Source organism: Cygnus atratus, chromosome 5 (assembly GCF_013377495.2).
Source record: "Cygnus atratus isolate AKBS03 ecotype Queensland, Australia chromosome 5, CAtr_DNAZoo_HiC_assembly, whole genome shotgun sequence".
NCBI lineage: Eukaryota > Metazoa > Chordata > Aves > Anseriformes > Anatidae > Cygnus > Cygnus atratus.
The window spans coordinates 34651304-34671726 of NC_066366.1; the positions used below are offsets into that span (position 1 = coordinate 34651304).

At 46.5% G+C, this 20423-nt stretch overlaps 1 protein-coding gene across 1 annotated transcript; it reads right to left on the minus strand.

Moving 5' to 3' along the window:
- Positions 1-1695: 1695 nt before the first annotated feature.
- DISP2 (dispatched RND transporter family member 2) lies at positions 1696-20058 on the minus strand. The gene is made up of 8 exons (XM_035539801.1): positions 19970-20058; positions 13195-13647; positions 11157-11186; positions 8678-8801; positions 7860-7975; positions 7261-7379; positions 6200-6297; positions 1696-5115 (listed from the first exon to the last, which is right to left on the minus strand). The coding sequence occupies exons 1-8, from the start codon at positions 20056-20058 to the stop codon at positions 1696-1698; spliced, it is 4449 nt and encodes a 1482-aa protein (XP_035395694.1).
- Between the last annotated feature and the right edge of the window lie 365 nt (positions 20059-20423).

Here is a 20423-nt window from a genome sequence, read left to right on the forward strand (position 1 = left end):
GGGAGGCGCTGTGCAAATGGCGGCCGCCCCGAGGGGGCGGGCAGGGCTTTATCTGACGCCCGATGCCTCGCGCCGCCGGGTGGAGGGTCGGGGCGCGGAGACGTGGAGGTGTTTGAGGCCCTCAGGGGGGTTTTGCTCGCTGCTGAGCCCTGGGTGTACCTCCTGTGCTTGAGGTGGCTCAAACCGTCCCAAGTGGGCTGTGTGAAGTCGTTAAATTTCTAAGTTCTTTTCGCTGTGGAAAGACCTGTGAAAACAGGGTTTTCAAAATGGGGGGATGTCCCTGCAAATGGTAACGGGAGGAGGTTTTGGTGCTGAGGGGATTGCAGTCGGCAGTGCTGCACAGCCGGGGAGCAGCTGTGGTTGCCAAAACACTGCCCCGAACACCCAGTACTTGAGAGCTATAGCGTGGAAATTTAAAACTGAAATATGCTTTATATTTCAAGAAGGGCTTTAGCTTTAAAGGAGCACATTCCTAATCTACATTAGGTAGTCATGAAATGTGCTATGTATTTCAAGAAGGGTTTTAGCTTTAAAAGAGCATATTCCTAATCTCCATTAGGTAGTCATGGTCCGTCTCCCACAGAGTCCAGAAAACTCCTGGATGTCAAAAGGAGTGATTCTCTTAAAATGTATGTTTTCCTTCTGCTGATGATACTGGAAAGTGTGTTAAGCACTTAAAGAAAATTAACTGCAGCATTCTTGGTGAAAATGAAGCATCACACAGATTTAGAAAAGTTCGTCATAAGCATTTATTTTACGTCAACGTGTAGAGGGAATGTTTTGTCTTTTTTTTTTTTTTCAACAGACAAAGGCGAGGAAGTACCTGTTTTTCTGTTTGTTTCTGGTAGAGAAAAAACATGTAAAATTCAAGATTCATCGGATATGCAAATTTTAAAAAGTTACATCTTTGTAGCCTTGAGTGGAAATAAGCTATGGAGACAAAACACAAAGCACCCAAATCACTGCAGGAACGAGGACACTTTTCTCAAAGGAGAAATCTCACACTGAAAATCTTTGGCAGTACCAGTAATTTGTCTGATAAAACAAATTGAAACCGTTCCTAAAAATAGATTTGGGCTTGATTCTACAGCCTTCTCCATGATCAATAAGAGGCTGCATCAACTGAAAGGTCTGATGAGATTTTTTTATATCGGTTTTGTAGAGATCTGTGAACTTGGACTTCACATAAAGCAGTTTCTGATTTAGTAGAAAATGAAAGACTTTTTTTTTTTTTAACAATACACTCCACTTGAAATCTAGATTTTCTATAGCTGCAGGTTTGGGTTTTGGCTCCTTATTTTTTATATTTTTTTTACATGAGCTCTCTGTCTTTGAGTATCTGGGGAGTTTCATCTCTCTCATTATGTCTCTCCTAGGCAGCTTGACAAGAAAAATCCAATCACTGTTTAGGAAATGACAAAACAGGTTTACTCGATAAGTTCTGCAGTACAGCTGTGAACACGGCATAGGACACTGGAAGGTCAAAGGACTTGTTCTCTGTCATGATTGATCTCGCACCCTCTCACTAGTATTGTGTTTGCTGGTTCTGTGAAAACACAGGTATTTGCACAGCTGATATACTATGAAATAGTCTCAGCCGAAGGAGAGGTGGGAGGAAAAAGGTGATATTTACAGTTCCAAGGAGATTTCGACTTCCCCTTTCCCTAGCAGTACAGTTTTGTTTTCTGCAAGATTTCAGCTGTTGTAACCAGAACTTTGTGCACTGGATCGCTTGATCCAAACATCAGGCATGTCTGGTTGGCTGTTCGGTAACACTACCGGGCCTTCACTCTCTAATCCAAATCGATTTTTCCATGAAGAGCTGTTTTGCTGTGATGCTGCTGGAGAGATATCAAAGACTGTCTCCCTCAGGTCCAGCCGCAGGGTATCTCTCTTCCCGTTCAAGTAACCTCTTTCTGTTTGACTGTACGAATCAGACAGCTCTAAGACATCAGGACAAGAACTGGCTGATTCAGCAAGCTTTAGGCCTTGCTCAAAATCACTAATCGATGTCTCACTGGAGATGTTGAGCATGTCAAAAGAGCTGCCAAGAGAACAAAGGCATCTGTGAATTTTGTAGATGTCAGCAGCAGGAAGATGGCTGTTGTCTGAGGTATAATCTGACTGCTGCTGGGCAGTGTCACTAGAGCACTGTGATTTATTGAGCTGCCCTTCTTCTTTCATGCCAGCTGGCTGGATATAGTCCAGCCCAGACCCATCCCAAGCTTTTGGACCGTACTTTTGACACTGACAATCTCTGCAGAGTCTCTCCCTGTGAATTTCTGCTCCTGAGCTGCTGTGCTTGTAAGGAGAGGAAGTTTGCAAGGCAGGACACTGGCACAGACCAACCTGCTGGTCTCCGAGGGTCTCCTGCAGATTCTGTCTCTCTCTTTCAAGGGAAGGGTGCATTCCTATTCTTGGGCATCTGTTATCTTCAACCTGCGTGTCTTCAGAGAGCACTGATGGCCTGTTGGACAGCTTGCTTGTAGAAGTGCTGTTGTCAAAACTGTCGCTGAGTTTTCTCGACAAAGGCTGGAGCTCGTACTGTTCGTTTGCAGTGTTGGACTCCTGGACCTTCCGCAATCGGTTTTGCTTCTCATTTCCCCCACAGGCATAGCTTCCATTTGGCCCAGAGTCATCAGAATAGTCTTTCATGTTGTGGGCACAAGGCCAAAGGATCTGCCCGCAGTTCTTCTCTGGGCCAAAGAAGCAGCACAGTGACTGGAAGAAGAAGCTGGCAAACCCACAGCTGATACACTTGATCATCATTATGAATATCCCTAACTTCCGATACGCCAGGACCGTAGCAGGCAGCATAATGACCCCAGCAGAGAAGAGGGCAGAAGCTGCCATCGCTGTGGCACAGCTCATCTGCTTCAGGGAAAAGGCCACTCGGCTCAGGCGGTCCGAATGGGGGCACAGGTGATAGGAGATGCAGTAGTTGACGGTAAAGTCAACAGAGAGACCTACTGCAGCTGAAATGAAGAGAGACTCCACTGCGTTGAGCTGCCACTCCAAGAGGACCAAAAGGCCAACAGTTACCAGCACAGTGCCCGCAATGGCAGTAACAGAGAAAATGCTGAGGAGAACATTCCAAGTAGTGAGCAGCAGCACCACAAAGGAAATGGCTATGGAGAGCCCCATGACCACCATCGTTTCTGTGCTCAGACTGTGCTGGAGGTTGTATAGCTCTAGTTTACTGGTAAACCACCCATTCTGAAGCCCCACGGGGGCAGTTTTCATTTCCTCTGTTACCCAGAGGTTGATTTCCTCATAGAAGTGTTTGGCTTTGCTGTAATTGAAGCTATAGTGATAAATGGTTTGAAACTGCAGTACCAAGGCAGCAAGATTTCCCTCTCCGTCAAACCTGAGGCCCAGATCATACATTTCTGCCCCTTCCCTGCCTTGTTCCAGGAGCATCATTTTGATACAGTGCAGGAAGACTTCGCTTCTGTAAGGGAAAGAGAACTGGTTACAGCAAAGGTTGAAGCTGTGGTCTCGCTGGGAGCACTGCCGACTGTCCATCCACCTGATAAACTCCTCCATGAAGCACACGGTAGACTTCTGCTCTGCATCAGGGAAATAGAAAGTTTGGTTCTTCACCTTTTGGCAGAATTCAAGGAGCCACTTCTGGGCATCGGGGCTTTGGATTGTGAAGGTGGCATCAGTCACTAGGGTACCATTGCTTTTGGGGTTGAAATGGTCCCCATTATCCACAGGCAGAATGCCCCAGACTATTGTGACAGGCATATGCTGCCCTTCTCCATGCTCTAGCCTCTCAAACATGAACTGGTGGCAGTACTCAGAATCGTACCTCTCAAAGGGGTGGCTCAGCCGAAACACCTGAACAGATGACGTCTCAAGAGTCGGGAGTTTGAGTTTCGGGTTGGAACAGGAAATGTAGGCACCTCCTATTGCTAAGGCAGCAAACCAGCAAATCCAAATGTACCGAAACTTTATTACCCCGCAAGGCAGAAGCTTTTCAAATAGCAGGTTGGAGGTTTCACACAGCGTCTTCTGGAGACCCCTGAGAATGTAATGGAGGGAGAGGGTGACTCTCTTATGGCCAGTGTTTTTCCAGTAGTCTTCTGGCTTGTAAATGCAGGTTGTTGCTATGTAGCGCTCATACAGCACAGCCGAAGAAGGAAGCCAAGTCATCATGAATACCAGGTTCACCAGTACAGAGGTGCCCATGTAGACAGCAAAGCAGCGGATGGCTGTTATATTGCTGATGTAGCTGGCGTAGAAGGCAGCACCCGTCGTGAAGCAAGACGCCAGCATGAGATACGCAAAGTGGTGCATGGTTTGACTCACCCACTGAGAAAATCCAGCAGAAGGGTTCTGGCTCTTGCTGAGGTTCCAGAGGTCGAAGAAGACAAAGGTGTGGTTGGCACAAACGCTGCTGAGAATGATGACCGCTGTCAGGTTTACAAAAGGGAAGTAGGTGAATCTGAAGGCCACCTTGTACAAGAAGTAGGAGATCATCAAAGAACTAACAACAGCGAGCAGGACCATCAAAGTAATAAAGACTGAGCGTAAATAAAAAGAAATGCTTAGAAAAATAGCTAATATTGCCAGAACTGGATACTTGGTATCCAGTAAAAGATAGTGCTGGAATAGTTTCTGTTTAAGGCCCAGGTCCATTCCAGTGATAGATGTATAGTTATCAAACAGATCCCAGGATTCAAGATTGTCTAAATAGATCCCCATCATAGATGCACCTTTCCTTGTAGGCAAAAACAGCAGGCTGTATTTGAGGGATGGCACTTGGTACTCCATTGTCTGGGGACTAAGAAAGTCTCTGTCAACCAAGAAGTGAAGAAGCTGGTAAATAGCATTGAAGCGGGTACATTTTTCTGGGACTTTGGCACACTGAGAGTGTTTCTGTCTCACAGTCTCAGGACCTATGCAAGATGGAGTGAGGATGCCTTTGTGGTAGTCTGGAGCACAGGCACGAAGGAGGGCCAGGGTGTGGGAGATGTCCCCTTGGGTTATCTCCAAACAAGAGGACCTGTTGTACAGGACAGCGATGTAGTTTCCCAGAGACCAGCTTGGGCAGCATTCATTGGCTTCAGTACGTTGGCAGAGGTCTCTAAAATGAACATGTGAACGTATCTGAAAAACAGCCGAGGGAGCATCGTGTCAGATCCTCTGCACACTTCATCTTGCAGCCCTATGGGGTTCTTTGCTTCTTGCAGTAATCATCCCCTCCCGTCCTGTCATACAAGCCATGACTTGCCATCCTCCCAGTGACAAACTGCCCATGCTAAAGATATTGAAACACACTGGCCTTTTGTCAAAAAATGAAACCCTGTTCACTATTTATATTTTATAACCTCTGATTTGAAAATGTGGATCCTTCTCCACTCTGTTAGTGACAGCAGTGCCCTTCATTTTACAGTTTGCAAGGCTAGAACAGAGAGGGGATACACCTTTTACTATTTTATTTTATTTTATTTATTTATTTTTTTTTAATTTTTATTTTATGCCTTATATTATTACTAGACTTGCCAGTACCATCACTGGCTGTTAGTGGCCTGACAGCTGCTGCAGGCACAGCACTGCAGTGAGGGTGTTGTTGGCAATATCACTGGCAGCGCAGGCTGAGAGTGCAATATTCAGTGAGGTGGGTGGGTTTGGGAGCCTGCACTCACCTATGTGCTGGGGGGTGACTTAAAACCTGACTTGGCTGTGGCTCCTTGAGCTGTGTACCTGGCAGGGTGCAGTGTGAACACGCTGCCTCCTGCCAGCGGGACGTCAGGCTCTTGCAGCAGAGGTTTCCTGGGTCTGGTCACTTAGAGTTATTACAGATCCTACAGCAAACACAGCTAATCCAATTAAACCTCCCACTTGCAAAGCATGCTGTGTCAGTCTCCACGACAATAGCTCCATTTTGGTAATTAGGTTCTGCTGCTCAAAATTCACAGCAGCTTCTGATGGACATCGTTGGCTTCTGGACCAAGTTCTTGTTCAGGGTCTGATTATTCTTGTTCAATGGCAGCGGCTACCTTGCTACAGACCAGCTGATAGGTGAAATCATTCTCGTTTTGCTAAGTCAGTAAAATGCTTTGGAGTCCTCTAGACTGAAGCCTGTTCTGTAGCTTACATTATTTTTGCTATTTCCTTTCAGCTAGATATTAAAGATGGGAAAGTCAGGAAAGAGACAGCATGTATGTATGTTCTGTGTGTCATTACTAACCTTGTCTTGTTCGATTTGACACATGGACTGAATAGCTTGCAAGTTCCATAAGCTCCCAGCAGTCGTGGACATAAATACCAGCTGGGAATAGCTCTTTTCTGAAAGGAAAAAAAAAAAAAAGGAAGGAAAAAAATAGAAAGTATTAGGTAATGATGATGAATTAGCCAAGCTGGCTGGAGTAGACTCTGTGTGCATAAAAAAAAAAAAATCTTGCTGTCTATAAGACTGCTATGGAGGGCTCCCTGGAGGGAACCAGGTCACAAATAGCTTGTAGTGAGTGGTAGCATCTGCCCTGTGCCGTCCGACCTCTGGTCTCCACCCATCTGGCAGCAGCAGGAGAGCAGGGGGAGAGCATTTGCAAAATCCACTCTCCATGCTGTCAGCGTGCTTCCAGTGAGTGTTGTCACCTGGTTCTGCAGCCCCCTGTTGCAAAGCAAGGAGCTGAAGTTCAGCCAAAAACTCCCAAGGACCTGAGGGTTTGGTGTTTGCCTGGTTTCAGAGGTGGAGTAGAGGCAGGGGAGGGAGTCAGAATACCTGCATGCTGCTCCTCTTTCCTCTACTTTTTAGCATCCATCTGGGGACAAATTTTGTGTGTCTTGGAGTTTTCTCTCTCTTGTTGTTTTTTTTTTTCTTTTTTCCCCTTTTTTTACTGTCACATGTTTTTCAAGAAGAAAAGAAGGAATAGGGATGGACTAGAAACAGAGAGGGAGGGGGGAACATGCATTTTTTTTCATAGTATTCACTTTTGATACAGGTAAACGGTGAAAATGTTAGTCTTTTTATTTGAACCCTTAAAGTATATTTCTAAAGGGTAAAAACAAATATGGCAAAAAATCAGACAGAGAAACAACCCCAGAATTTCGGAACGAGCCTTTTCTAACCATTTGATTACGAAGGGCTGAAAGATCACTATCCCAGAGGTGGCTTAGCCTTCGCAGAGTGGTATTGTACGCACTGCTTTCTCAGAGTGCTTTCACAACATTTCCCAGTGTCCTAAACTATTTTGACAGTTCTGAGCTCTGAGTGCCTGACACTTACTACCCCATCAAGACTTCACTCACCCGGGGGACCGCAAAAGAAACCATCCGCTCCGTAGATTTGTTCCACCATTCTCCGTGTCCTGGCTTCTTGTCCTCCCTGATCAGCCTTTTGTCCTCTGCTAATGCCAATGTCATCATAGCTAGCAAGAGAAGAGATTATCTATGTAAGTAGAGAGATCTTCTGGCAATGAGTTACGTTGACTGGCAAGGCTCTGGTGCCATACACCACGCTGCTGCAGCAATAACAGTCACTGTAGTCTTAAAAGACAGCATTGCTTTGATGAGAGCTTTTTGATATTGCGCACACTGTGCCCTCTGTAGAAATCTGTGTGAGGCTACGTGAGAACTTGCATCCCCTTGTGCAGACATGCTGAGTCCCACTGCATTCTCTTAAAGGTAAACAGTGAAGTGAATGCATGGAGAGTTTAGAGCCTAACTCCTGGATTCCAGAGTAGGGAGTCCAGGTGCATTGCAGAGAAAGACTGCAAGGCACTTCCCAGTTATTTGGTTGCTTCTGAGCATAGGATATAGGATGTAGTTCACGTAAATATCTTGGAACAGTGAGTCATTAACTTTATAGCCAACATTTTCCTCTAAGCCCCCAAACCAAACTCAAATACCTTTTCTTCTCGGCATATGGTGAAAGGGAGAAGGTCTTTTTGTAGCCTGTATGGCTCTCTACATTCCTCCACACGACGAGCTTTCTGCCAATGTCTGTATCTCGTGGCTCAAAACCCTGCAGCCAAGAAATGTTTTGTCATCAGCTTGCTTTCTAGTTTAGCTTAGTTTTCCTTAATGCTTCTCCTAGACACAGAAACTATACGAGATTATTACTGCATCTTGGAGAGATACAGAAATCAAATTTTCCCTGGAAATATGACATCCCTTACATACCAGAAGCTGGTGAGGACATACCACCAGAGCAGCATGCTGGGCCACAGGGAAGGAAACTTAACGCTGAATACCAACAGAAATGCTTCAACAGTGAGAGCTATTAATCAGTGAAGCAGTGAGATAGCAAGAAATGAAAGCCTTTCACTAACGTCCTTTAAAGATACAACAGGCCAAGTGGTGGCACATGCACTGGACACAGTTGCGGCTGGACAAAAGAGTGGGTGAAGTCACCGTTTCTCTTTTGGTGACTGTGGTATCAAGAAACAGCAAGTATTGTGCATTACTCTCAAATATTACGTCCATCCGGAAGGAATCTTGCTTTGGTTGCACATTGTGAAGACGAGGGGAAAGGACAGCAGACCACTGAAAAGCACTGCCATTTTTTTCTAGTGGCTTTAGTGTCCTCCTTGATTTGCTGTCCTGCCTCTATCTGCAGAGAAGGAAGGAAGCACAGACTTATTTTATATGGCAGAAAGACTGTATCACTGGTTGGCCTGTGGACATTCCTTACGTTCATATTGACATTTTGTCTGTAAGGACTTACCATTAGGGGTTCAGAAAAATCAGGCAAATTTCCAACAAGCAGGCCAGCTAAAGTGCAAACTACAACCGTCACTGAACACAGCACCAGGACGGCTATGGGCCAGTCCGCGATCATCTGAGAGTAACTGGAATCAACAGAAGAAAAAATGCAGCTGTTAAGGCACTTCTGCTTCGAGCATGAAACCTGCTGTTGAACCAGCACAGTGTTAGTGAAAGGAAGTAAAAGAGTTAGGGCTTTCTGGTTTGAGCACTTATTTATTGAAGAGCTGCGAGGCTCTAGTACAGCTATTAATATTATACCTCCAACTGGATGTTTGCAGGCAATTCTAATTAACTTGGGTAATTACATTTTGCCTCCCTACATTTTCCTGCTTTTTCAATCAGAAACAATAAAACCCAGACTGTTCTGTCCTAAGGCAAAACGAAGCTTTAAATGTTTAACTTAAAACATTGCATTTAGAAAGAGCTTTTTAGCTTTTTTTTTTTTTTTTCCTCCCCATTGTACAATCTAAGCTAGTAGCTGCTTTACCATTTGGCCTGCAGATCTTCAGCCTGTGGACCCTGAGAAGTCATAGAATATTCTGAAGGCTCTTCTAAAGATAACTGTCTTAAGCAAGTCTGTTGTCATTGCTCTACATTCACTCACTGTATGGGGGCCTGCCTTACTGCTGGGAATTATGTAGGCATCTGCAAAATTCGAAAGGGATGGAAACCACCGATCTGATGTGCAACTGCTGTTAGGATTGTCAGCAGCAGCCACGGAGTGGACAAGTGGCTTCTGGATCTGCAGGATGAGCGAATCTGTTAAAATATTGGAATGGGTTCCTTCTCTGGCTTGGCAGGTTTCTAAGTTTTTAAGATGTATTTGGATGTATTTCTGAAATATAAGAAAACCTTTGTTCACAAATAGTTGACAAATATTTGGGCTTCATGGGTAAGTGAAATATTCATGAAACTTTGAGGAGCTGTGCCAGTGTTTAGCAGCCTTGAGGATCCTGCTTGCCTGGTCTTTTGCTTCTCTTTCCTCCAACTTCACTGAGTCAAATAATGCAGCTTTCTTCTCCTAATTATAAATCATCTTAAACCCTTCAAACAGCTTTTTGCATGACTTCAGGTCAGGTCTGGTTTGGTTTTGTTTTCAATTTAAGGCTCCGTTATCAAATTTGTTTTCATAGATGAAGTCTACACTATGAAAATGAACAAAAATTGCCCTTTCCACATTAGATTACATAATATCTGGAGGCTGTTTTGGGTTAATTCCATGACCAATTAACAAATAAAAATAAAAATAAACTGCAGTATCTGATGCCAGTCCCAAACCTTCCAGAGAAAAACAGTTTACAAAAATCAGCTTTTAAACAGAAGTCAAAAGCAATCAAAGTATTTTAATTTTGAGAAACATATTAAAAATCCTCTGTATTTTGGAAAGGGTGAACTTACTCAATTTTTTTAAGGATGTCAGAAGAGTTCCAGGCATGTTTTCATGTTTATTCAGTTTAGGCATTCCAGCTGAAGCTGTTGTTTAGCAATGTTACATTCCACAACAGTACTGTACGCCCACATGCAAAATCCAAGTTCTTTACGAGGAAGGAATTTCTGTTGCCTATTTTCATGCCCTAAACGAGAGTTTCCTAATACTGTAAAGAAACTCAATAAAGATAAAAACTGCTATAAAGCAAATACAATGGAAAACGTTCCTTTCACATTTAATTCTGAACATTAGGGGATCTTTATACTTTAATAATCAAATTTGCAATGTTTATGTAATTTCTTTTGTATTAAAGGTGAGCTTCATGCTGATAGGATCTCTTTATATGTTCACTTAACTTGAAAGCAGAAAACTGGAGATAAAATAATTGTGGTACTTAGCTTTTCTATTAAAATGCTATTTTCCCAAGCATGGCTAGACTAGCTGTACTTCTTCTCACTGTCAGGGAGCATCCTATACTTTTGCACAAGGATTGCCTCTTCCTAAACCTAACCTCCTTGGAATATTTTACATCTCTTAACTTAATTGCAGATTTTCTGGTATCTAACTGTATGAAAAACTAGGAATCGTTGCACGTAGTCTGGGTACAGAGGTCTCTTCCACTGTAGCCTGTGAGAAAATGCAGGACTCCACTGTTATTGCTGTTGCTGCCCTCCTGATTCCCCGTCTGGTAGGCCAAGCTGGATTAATCCAATAAATGTGACTATATATATATATAAAGCTGTCGTATGGACTAGAGCCAGGCACCTGCCCTGAGAACGGCTATCAGGACTGCGTTGCTATTCATTAGCGCAGGTTAAATTGATCTCGCAAGCAAATTGAGATTTTTCCAAGCAGATGGGAAGCACGGGGCAGGGATCGCTGACCTTGCCTCTGAAGCAGGGCCTGGTGGGGACGTCACCAGCAATAATGCTCCGCGTTTCCTAACAGCGGGGTAGGAGAGCGGTGATAATAGGGCAGAAGGACAGCAAGCTTTTGATATTAAACATACCTTTTTGGCATCCTGAAAGCTTTGTCGTGTCTGCAGATGGAAAAGAAAAAAAAGAAGGCGTCATGGTCATTCATTATTTTCCTACAAAGCACAGTCCTGGGCTGCTAATGAGCAAGTTAACCCATTCAGGGGCTGCAAAGCACCAAGCTGAGCTGCTGCTGCAAGAGTTGTTTGGCACAACGTGGATTAGTCTAGTGAATAGCAGAGCCTATTCCTCTCCCACTGGCATTTTAACTAAGCCATGGGAAGACAGGTATTAACTGCTCTTTTTTGCTCCTCTAAAAAACACCACAGAATATAATGGACATACACAGTAATCCCATAGAAATTGCCCCGTAACACCTATCCATGAAAATCTATCTGTTTTAAGTGCTTTCCTACCGAATTTTTAAATTGCTTCTTGACAAGAGCATAACTCTTTACAAAATTTCATGAGCTGGGCTAACAATGCCTACAGTTTTTATTCTCCGTTCAACTCAGCAAGGATTTTCCAGAAAGGTGAATCTCATTTGTTTCCTGAGCCATTTCAAAGATGTTTGTCCAATCTAGAGGAGTAGACGGCCAGTGGAGCTGCAAAAAAACATTTTACTGGTGTTTTCCTCACAGGGGAGCTTTTGTCATTCCTCTCGTAGAGCTTTGAGGAACAAAATAGAGAAGCGTTCTCCAGGGGACCAAGGTTACATTTATTAACGTGGGGCTGGTGCCAACTGGTGCCCCTGCGGCAGCTCATCCCTCCTGGCACGTCGTCGCGAGTGGAAGGAACAAAAAAGTGACAAAGCAGAGCTCCCCACGGAAGAGTCACTCCTTGTGGCACGTGTAATAAATCACATTGTATTTTCCTCATTGCTCTCCATAGGTTTGAGAGAGAGGGGAGCAAAGAAAAATCCTCACTAGATTATTAAAGAGAGGTCTCCTTTTGGCAGCACGCTGCCCATTCTGTGCCAATTCTCTCACAATAGCTTCTCGAGCAGATTTGCTCGGATTAAAACCCCCTTTCTACCGTCATTACAATATCACTTTTCTGTCTGCTAGTCCTGCACATTCTGCCAGGGATTAGCAATCCAGCTGCATTTCCTGCTTAACTAACCTGTTACGGAGAACGCAGCTGACAGTTTTGTTGGTGCAGTGTTGATGCAAATGCAAACACAAGCAAATTAAAGCCTCTGTTAATGGTTACAGAATGAGATCATAAAAGGCTTTTGTGCCTAACCCCACACGGCTGTACGAAGGCAAGGAATGCTGCACCATCTCCTAGCAGACATCGTTTGGTGCCTGCTGCTGTGGTAGCCAAGGGATCGTGGTCTGTGCCAACAGCGGGCTCCAAAAGGCACATTCAGTGAGGCAGGATGATGCTGGACAGGGCAGAGGATGTACTTCAGGCTGTTGAGGACGCCTGTGCTGTATGTGTTGTTACAGCACTGCCAGCAAACATCCACCAAGCAAGCAATTTGAATCTGTGTGCTCTGCACACAAATGGATCTTACCTGATTCTGTCAGGGACAGCCCAGAATTTATATCCTTGTTGCTGTCCAACCTGGAAAACCAAATCGTGCTCCCCAGCTTTGTATTTCTCACTGCTCTGTGGTAGCCAGTGCTTATTACCCTCTGCTGCCTCTCCCCTCCAGCACAGGCAGCAGCTCCAGTGGGAGCAGAAAAAGAAATTAATTGTGCTTTTATCACTCAGAAACTCCACCAAGATAAAGGACTAGCCAGCTGGGTATCTTGCAATGCAAAAGGAGAAAAGAGGAGGACCACAGAATTGGCCGTGATCACAGCTGGATGATCTAGGAGTGGCGGGGTGACCTTGGCTTTATCCAGCGAGTCACCTTGAGAAGCAAATTCTGCGGGAACGGCATCTGCCTGTACACCCTCCACAGAGGCAGAGAGAGCAAACTCCATCCCTCCCGGCTTTTGGGGGCAGCTGCTGCCTCAGACTGGGGAGCAAACCCACATTTCACATGTTCCCCACTCAGACCCGCCTCATCCCCTCCCGCTGCCCACCACAAAGTTCGGGAGATGCTTTGTGAAAGCCTCTCACCTGACTGTCACAACGTGATGCTGCACCGGCCGAGAGGGTCGCTGCCCGGGGGACCACTGTTTCCAGGGGGTTTCTGAGACCTGGCGGTGGGGAGCTGGCATGGGGTCGCCGCTGGAAAGGTGGGAACACAGCACGGACCTCTCGCCGTGCCCGGGGAGCTGGGGCAGGCCATAGCTGCCTCTGGGCTCCTGCTGGTTGCAGGGGTAATACAGGTGATGCTGCTGCGAGTCCTGGGAGCTCGACGGTACCTGCCCGTTGGACTGGGTGGGCGCTGGCCCCAGCGTGCGACTGGAGGAGGGCAGGTGGTCGCCCCCCAGCCTGGGGGATGCAGGAACGGGGCAGTGATGGACCGGGCAGATTCTCTCCCAAGAGGTGCCGCTGTAGCTGGGCTCGGTGTTGGCGATCTCTGGCATGGCGAGGCAGGTCTGGCAAGGTCCTGCATTGCGTTTTTCTCTGTGAGAGGAAATAAAGGGAGGGTAAAACCCTCCTCCGTTACAGCACCATATTGGCAGAAAAGCTAAACGGGGGAATCTTGCCTCCCACTTAATGCAAGACTTAAAACCTCCCCCTCTCTTTGCTGTATCGGGAGCCAGGGCTGAGCTGGACCATGCTTTTTACAAGAACATCCATGACTCATTCAAGGACTCCAGCTGATGGTGAATCCATCACATCTTTGTGCATGTTGCTCCAAAATTGTGAAAAATCGTGTAATGCTCCCTTGAACAGTGTTCAACTCCTCTACTGGCTGTGGTTTTAGAAGCGAGGTATGGCTGCAACGTGTAAGCAGAATTAAATTTTGCTTATGGCATTTTACTTGGATGGACCTCGTTGTTTCTTCTTATTTCTCCAAGATATTTCTGCGTGGAAGGGACAAGACAAACTGGCTGCTGATAATGGCCCGGTCCTATCCCGGTAGCACAGAGTAATTACAGAGACCTGAGGGACCAGTTACTGTGTGACACCAAGAAAACCTTTCACACAGAGCAGAATGAGGCCGCACTGATCCCAAAATGCCTCTCAAATTGCCATCTCAGTGTGTCGGGGAGCTTGAGCAGCACTGCGCTATCTGGAGCTCAAAGCAAGCACAATATGGAAACACCAGTAGTCTCTGGAGCTTGATCAGAGCACGTGCCATGGTGTCTACAGCTGACTTATGTGCCTGCTCTAGTGCCTGGCATCGAGAATTAAGCATGATGGATGATATGGGCCAGCTAGAATCACAAAGTGTCTCAAGGTGTCACAGAATTTTGAGTGCTGGAGCGAGACAAGAATGAGATGAACTTTAGCCTGAGGCACCTGATGCGATGTGGAAAATAAAAAGAAGGCAAAATATGTTTGAGAAAGGAATATTTTTGAAACTTTGCAGAGTTCATCTCATTTCTCTTTCAGACAGCCACAAAAAGACAGAATTCTAGCAATTACACGTCTCTGGAACTGCACCCAAATTTGACTAGCACAGTAATATCAATGACAAAAGAGATTTGGAGATTGCTGTTAGCTCAGCATTGCTTGAAAATTGGTATTTTTTTTTTCCAGAAAGGAGGACATACTGGCCTTGGCAGTGCGTGCTATGTACTTTCCAACATCAGTTGAATTTATCAACACCGAGAAACTATATTTCATTATTATACAAAATGGGCTCATTTCACTAAAATCATTACAACAGAGTAATGTTTGCAGTAGCTGCTATTCCTGTGCTGGTGCGGAGACTCATGGTGCAGGCATCATGCTCAGCATTACTTGCACACAGTCCCAGTCCTGGGGCTAATAACAAGGAGACCCTGACTGGTTGGACACTCTCCAGTGCCAGTTTTTATGCCAGAAGACAACTGCAGACAGGGACAGCATGGTCAAGGATGCTCATTGCAATGACAGCGACTTTGGAAGCAAGAACTGATGTTCACATGCACATTTGGGGTCACAAAATTCATTTGCTGGATATTTTTTGGCCTACAAAGGAGAGGAGAAATGGCAAAATGGTATCAAAGTAGTCAGCACATGCCCACGGCTGTGAGTGAGCTCCTCTGTGTCCTTGGGAGATGATGTACACCCAATGGCAGCAGTCAGACAGGGTCCGCGAGACCCTCGCCGTTTCTTATGACAGTAGAAGTACAAATCGGTGGAAACGAGTCAAAGTTTGCCCTGAAGCAGGTGCCAGGAAACCCGCAGCCAGATGTGTGCACACCTTGCTGAGATCAGCTCGACGGGTCCTTCCCGGCAGTGCCAGCACTCAGCTGCCTCCGCTCCGCACTACAGAGGACTGGTAAGATTTCAGCCAGCTCGCTGCAGCGCGAGGGAGTGCTGTGTGCCAGAGCACAAGCTCCTGAACAGATTGTGACAGTGACATCCCATCCACCCGCAGAGTTTGTCGAAAGAAAGAATACAAAATCCCATCGCACGAAAAAGTCCTTGCGGCCCTGTCACAGATGGATTAGCGGCAGGATTACCCAGACTTTCAGAGACCCTTGAGTTGGGTTACAGCTCCATGTGAAGGCAGTTTCCAACAGAAGGCTACAAATTTGTTGTTGGTGTGTGTGAATGCAATACAGGAGAGTATAAACCAAACGGCAGCAGTTCACGAGGTGTAATCTGAGGCCTCGTCTGGGCTTGCTACAGCCCCGTCAGAGTCATCCCTGATGCAGCATAGGTCAGGTGCAACACAGGCAGATGAAAGCTTACGGTCTGCGGTCACCCATCTAACATGGCATATTTAGTCACTGCCTATCTACAGTAATTATAGAACCAACCATACTGGGACCTACTAACCACCACATCCCCTACAGCTCTGGTGAGCTGCAGGGGCAGGGTTTAATTGTGAGAGCCAACCTGGGGAGCATCTCACTTCCACTCTTGAGATCAAAGCGTAATTCATCACTCTCTTCCCAGATTTCCAGCGGCTGGAGTGCAGGGTGATTTTGCTTTGTAGCTTTGTACTAGCAGTGATGGGACAGGGAATTTTCATCAGAAAGCTGGGACTGTGGTAGTGTTAAACTTTGGCAAGATCTAGACCTTTTCCCACTCCCTTTTTGATGTCTCCAAGTTATTATTTTCCCTCTACCTTGAGCCTATCAAGCCTATTTTCCCTAATTTAGGTACACTTTAAATAAGCAATGTTTTCCTAAAATGCATAATTGATTCACAGAGACTGCCACACTAATGATTTGCACTTTTTGTATTCCCACACCAGTAAAATATATATATATATATATATATATATATTTCAAAGTAAAAAGAAAATTATTTTCCATTTAAACTGCTGGATTTGCATAGGGACCAGAGGCTTTGCATAACTGAATTCGTCTGATGACTGCACCGCCAGGTCTGCCCGCCTCATCTGTAACACTGGACAGAAGAGAAAGGCTTTCACAAAAAACACTTTGAAGATGCTCAGGGAGATGCAGGAAACAGACAATGAAAAATTCTTTCTCTGAAACCCCTCAGCTACAGAACCTCCTGGTGGGTTGCAGATTGCGTCCAGGTTTTTTTGCACATACATCAGTGTTCTCAAGGCTAATATTTTACACGCAAGCCCATTCCCCTTGTTTACCATCTCTGCTGGGGATTTCTGTCTGGTTCCATCCTTCCCCCACATTTTGTCTCAGCTCCATCCCCTGGCTGCTCAGTGGCTCCATATTTTAGAATAACTTTAGCTAGTTCAAATCATTCACTCGCGACTCTTCTTCATTATCTCCTTTTCAGGCTAAACAATTACAGTTCTGTCAATCACCCTCTGGATCCAAGTTGCCTTATGCTCATCTCTCTCCAATGCCGTGACAATGTGACCTTGGTTATCCAAAATCTCCAGGGAAACCTGGAGCTCACAAATAATGATAGCTTTGGGTAATTACTGGTGGCAGTTCTGCACATTTTGGGTTTTCGGTTGCTACGCTCCCAATTAGCCAGGATGCTGGTGAGCTAAACATTTGATCTGCTGAGGGTTGTACCAGAGATGTGGTCCTTGTTTGTCTGCCTGTGAGCAGGTCACGAGCACTTTTCTGGGCCCACGGGACCCTGACCTGTGCTTGAAAAATGGTTGTGGGGGAGTTTCTGATTTCTGTTTACTGTCAGGCAGGAGAAGAGGTGGGCAGAGTACTGCGCTGGGCTCTGTGCCACTAACAAAAGCCAACACCACAATTTTTTTGAATGTTCATTCCCATCCTGGAACGTGTCAGATATTTGACATCTTTGGGATTGTGTGGGCAGAAATGGTCTCTCAGCCTCAGAAAAGCCTACCGAAGCAGCCTGACAGCCTCCTTTTTCTTCTTCAAGCTCAGCTGGATGCAGCCAAAGTGATGCAGAGAGAAGAAAGAGGAGGTGTAGGGCAAGTGCCAGACTGGAGCTAACTGCTCCTGTTACCCACAGCAGTCAGTTGCGTTTCTCATGCTGCTTTCCCCTTGAGATGTCTAGACAGTATAATAATCCAATTTATGAAACTGCCCGAGTCAATTTGAGTGCAGCAGTGCTTTTCTGAGACAAGTGCCAGGGCACAGGCAGCCCACCTGATGTGAGGGAGACAGTGAAAGGACTGAAGCCTCTTCCCACGGTAAAGCAGTCAAGATAAGGTCAAGGTCAGGAAAGAGACAGCTTGCTGCCACTCCAGCCCCACTGGGGTGCAGAAGGCTTTTTTTTTTTTTTTTTTTTTAAGAAAGGTTATTTATCTCATCCTTTGTGTACTAAGGAGAGGATCAGAAAAGCAGCTCTCTGCATAGAAATGATGGGCATCACTACCAAGTGATGGAGCTGATGCCAGAGTCAAATGGCAGCATCTCCCATCGACAGGAGAATCTCAAGGGGGAACAAAACTAAGTGAGAGCAAGGGCAGGAGCCTGTGCCTTGACTACAACCAGATCCTATTTCCACAGGAACCTTCGCTCAATTAGATATTAAGCACTGCAAAATTTCATTCACAAATAGAAGCTAGTGTTATTTTCTTTCCCTTTTTTTTTTCTAGCCAGGTTTTCCTTGCACATCAGCTGCACGAGTTTTCCCAGATGAATAAAAGGAGAAATTCTTTCTGAATTAAAACCATGTGCTAGAGGTCAGCTTCCACTGAGACGAATGGCTTTTTCTTTGGGAGTTGTAAATGACTTTTTAAGAATGGGATTTTATACTAGAATTTAAACAGAGGTTTTCTCTTTCAACATACCCCCAGCAACACAGCAGTGAAACTCTCAGAAGAAAAAAAAAAAAAAAAAAAAGAGCTTGTGTTTGCTTGTCTTTTTTAAGGTGATGAGAGTGCCCCTTTCCAGAGATTAGGGAAGGGTTCATTGCATTTCACTCTCACCTATTACCTAGATCCAGTGCCGAGCTGACAGGGAGAGACGGGCACTTCTCGAGCAATTTGTCTCCTCCTTAGGCAGGGTCAAATTCTTGTGCACTGGAAAATTTCTGTGTAGTTGCTCCTCGTTTTGCTTTTTCACTCTAGCAGCAGAACAGTGCGTATCCTTGAGAAGACCTACAATTTTTTATTTTTTTTTAATGAGACTCCTGAGTATGTTAAATCTTCATGAAAAATTAATGAGACTGCAAAACTCTGCTTCCCACGTAGTCTGCCAAGAAAAGTTTAGTTTTATAATTCCTCCCATTGACTCGCCCGAACAGCCTTACCTTTATTTACCCCAGGCAGCCCGTGCTCCTGTGGGTACGGGTATGTGCGACGGGATGCAAGCAGACACAAAGGGCTCGGTGGTCCCCACCCCGGCTTCAGCGCCAGGGTAGGTCTGGATGCAGTTTGCTGTATGCACACTGGCAGAGGAAAATGTGCAGGTAAAATTGTGTTTGCTAACTAACCCCCATTTGGAAGAAAACAAAAGAAAACAATACCTTGCTATCCCTGTCCTAAAAAGGTTGGAAAGAAGGGGTTGTTTTCAAACACAGGGAGTTTTCTGGTGGTAAATTCAGCAGAGCATTGGCTAGGGCTGGAGGACAGGCACTGCTGAGCTAACCATTCGGTGGCTAGTGAAGAGCCGTGCATAAAGAAGCATTTACATATGTGCTTGTTCAGGAGTCGGAGAGCGATCCTTGCACTTAATTGCCATAAATTCCAGTTCTCAAGTATGCAGCATGAGTGAAATTAAAAACACGCCAGTTTCAGATGGCGTAACTCCTATTGTAACTTAACTCTCCAAGCCTGCAGCACTCATTGCAAAGGACCCAGTCAAATGAGCAAGGATTACTCAGGCAAGCAAAGCTAACGGGGATTCTGGTAGCTCAGCCCCCATCCCATGCCACGAACCGAAAGCAGGGCTGGATTGCATATATAGTCACTCGGCGAGCTCCAAGACCCAAAACCACCCAGCCTCAGGCTGAGACCTCCAGAGCTAAGGAGATGAAGACAGAACTGAAACTCAGCTTTCAGAACGAATCTGGGTTTTGTTCGCCTCGGGGTGTGCCCCGGTCAAGCAAACCGAGGATGTGAACAGCTCAGATCTGTTGCCTCCGGTCTACCAAACCGCAACGTGCTTGAAAATTTGCGGTGGCTCCGTGCCCGTGATGCTTGTTGACATTTCCAGAAAACTAACACGACCGCGGCCGGTGTAAGGCACCAGGTAAGGGAGCGCAGACGGCACGGGGAGGGGGGTGAGCAGGAGAAGGCTGCGGGGTTTTATAGAGAAAACCTCTGGAGTGAAAACCCAGCGCGAGGAGGACTGAGCACCGCCAGCCACAGCCCGACAAAAATCCTCGGGGGAGGCCAACCAACGCGGTGGGCTCCCCAAAAACGCGGAGGTTTGGGCGCAGCACCCCACCGCCACCCCCCAGCCCCCTCGGCTCCTACCTGGGCGAGGCGAGGCCGCGGCCTCCGCGAGTCCCCTGGGGCCGCTGCTCCCCCCGGCGCGGCGAGGCCGAGCCCGGCGCGGCCTCCATGGCCCGCGGGAGGCAGCGGCGGAGGCTGGCGGCGGGGCGCTGTCCGCGGTGCTGAGCGCTGCCGGCGCCGCGGAGGAGGAGGAGGAGGAAGAGGAGGAGGAGGAGGAGGGTGAGGAAGAGGAGGAGGAGGCTGCGGAGGCTCCGCGCAGCGCTTGCGCGGCCGCGGAGGCGGTGCCGGTGCCGGTGCTGGCGGCCAATGGCCGCGGGGCCTCGCAGGCTGCCCCCGGGGGAGGCTGCGAGGTGGGAGAGCTGGGGGGAGGCCCGAGGGGAGGCTGGGTGCTGTGCCGGGAGGGGTTGAGCGGGTGGGGGTCCCCCAAGCGAGAGCTCTGAGGCTGGACGCAACCACGCTCGCCTTGCCAGCCTCA

Bases quoted from the DNA above. Each gene is read 5' to 3' on its own strand.
- DISP2 (XM_035539801.1), bottom strand. From the start codon at position 20,058: ATGGAGGCCGCGCCGGGCTCGGCCTCGCCGCGCCGGGGGGAGCAGCGG. The intron at 11,187-13,194 runs GTGAGAGGCTTT...TTCCATCTGCAG, and splicing joins CATCACGTTGTGACAGTCAG to ACACGACAAAGCTTTCAGGA. The intron at 7,380-7,859 runs GTATTTGAGTTT...TTCTCTTGCTAG, and splicing joins CCATATGCCGAGAAGAAAAG to CTATGATGACATTGGCATTA.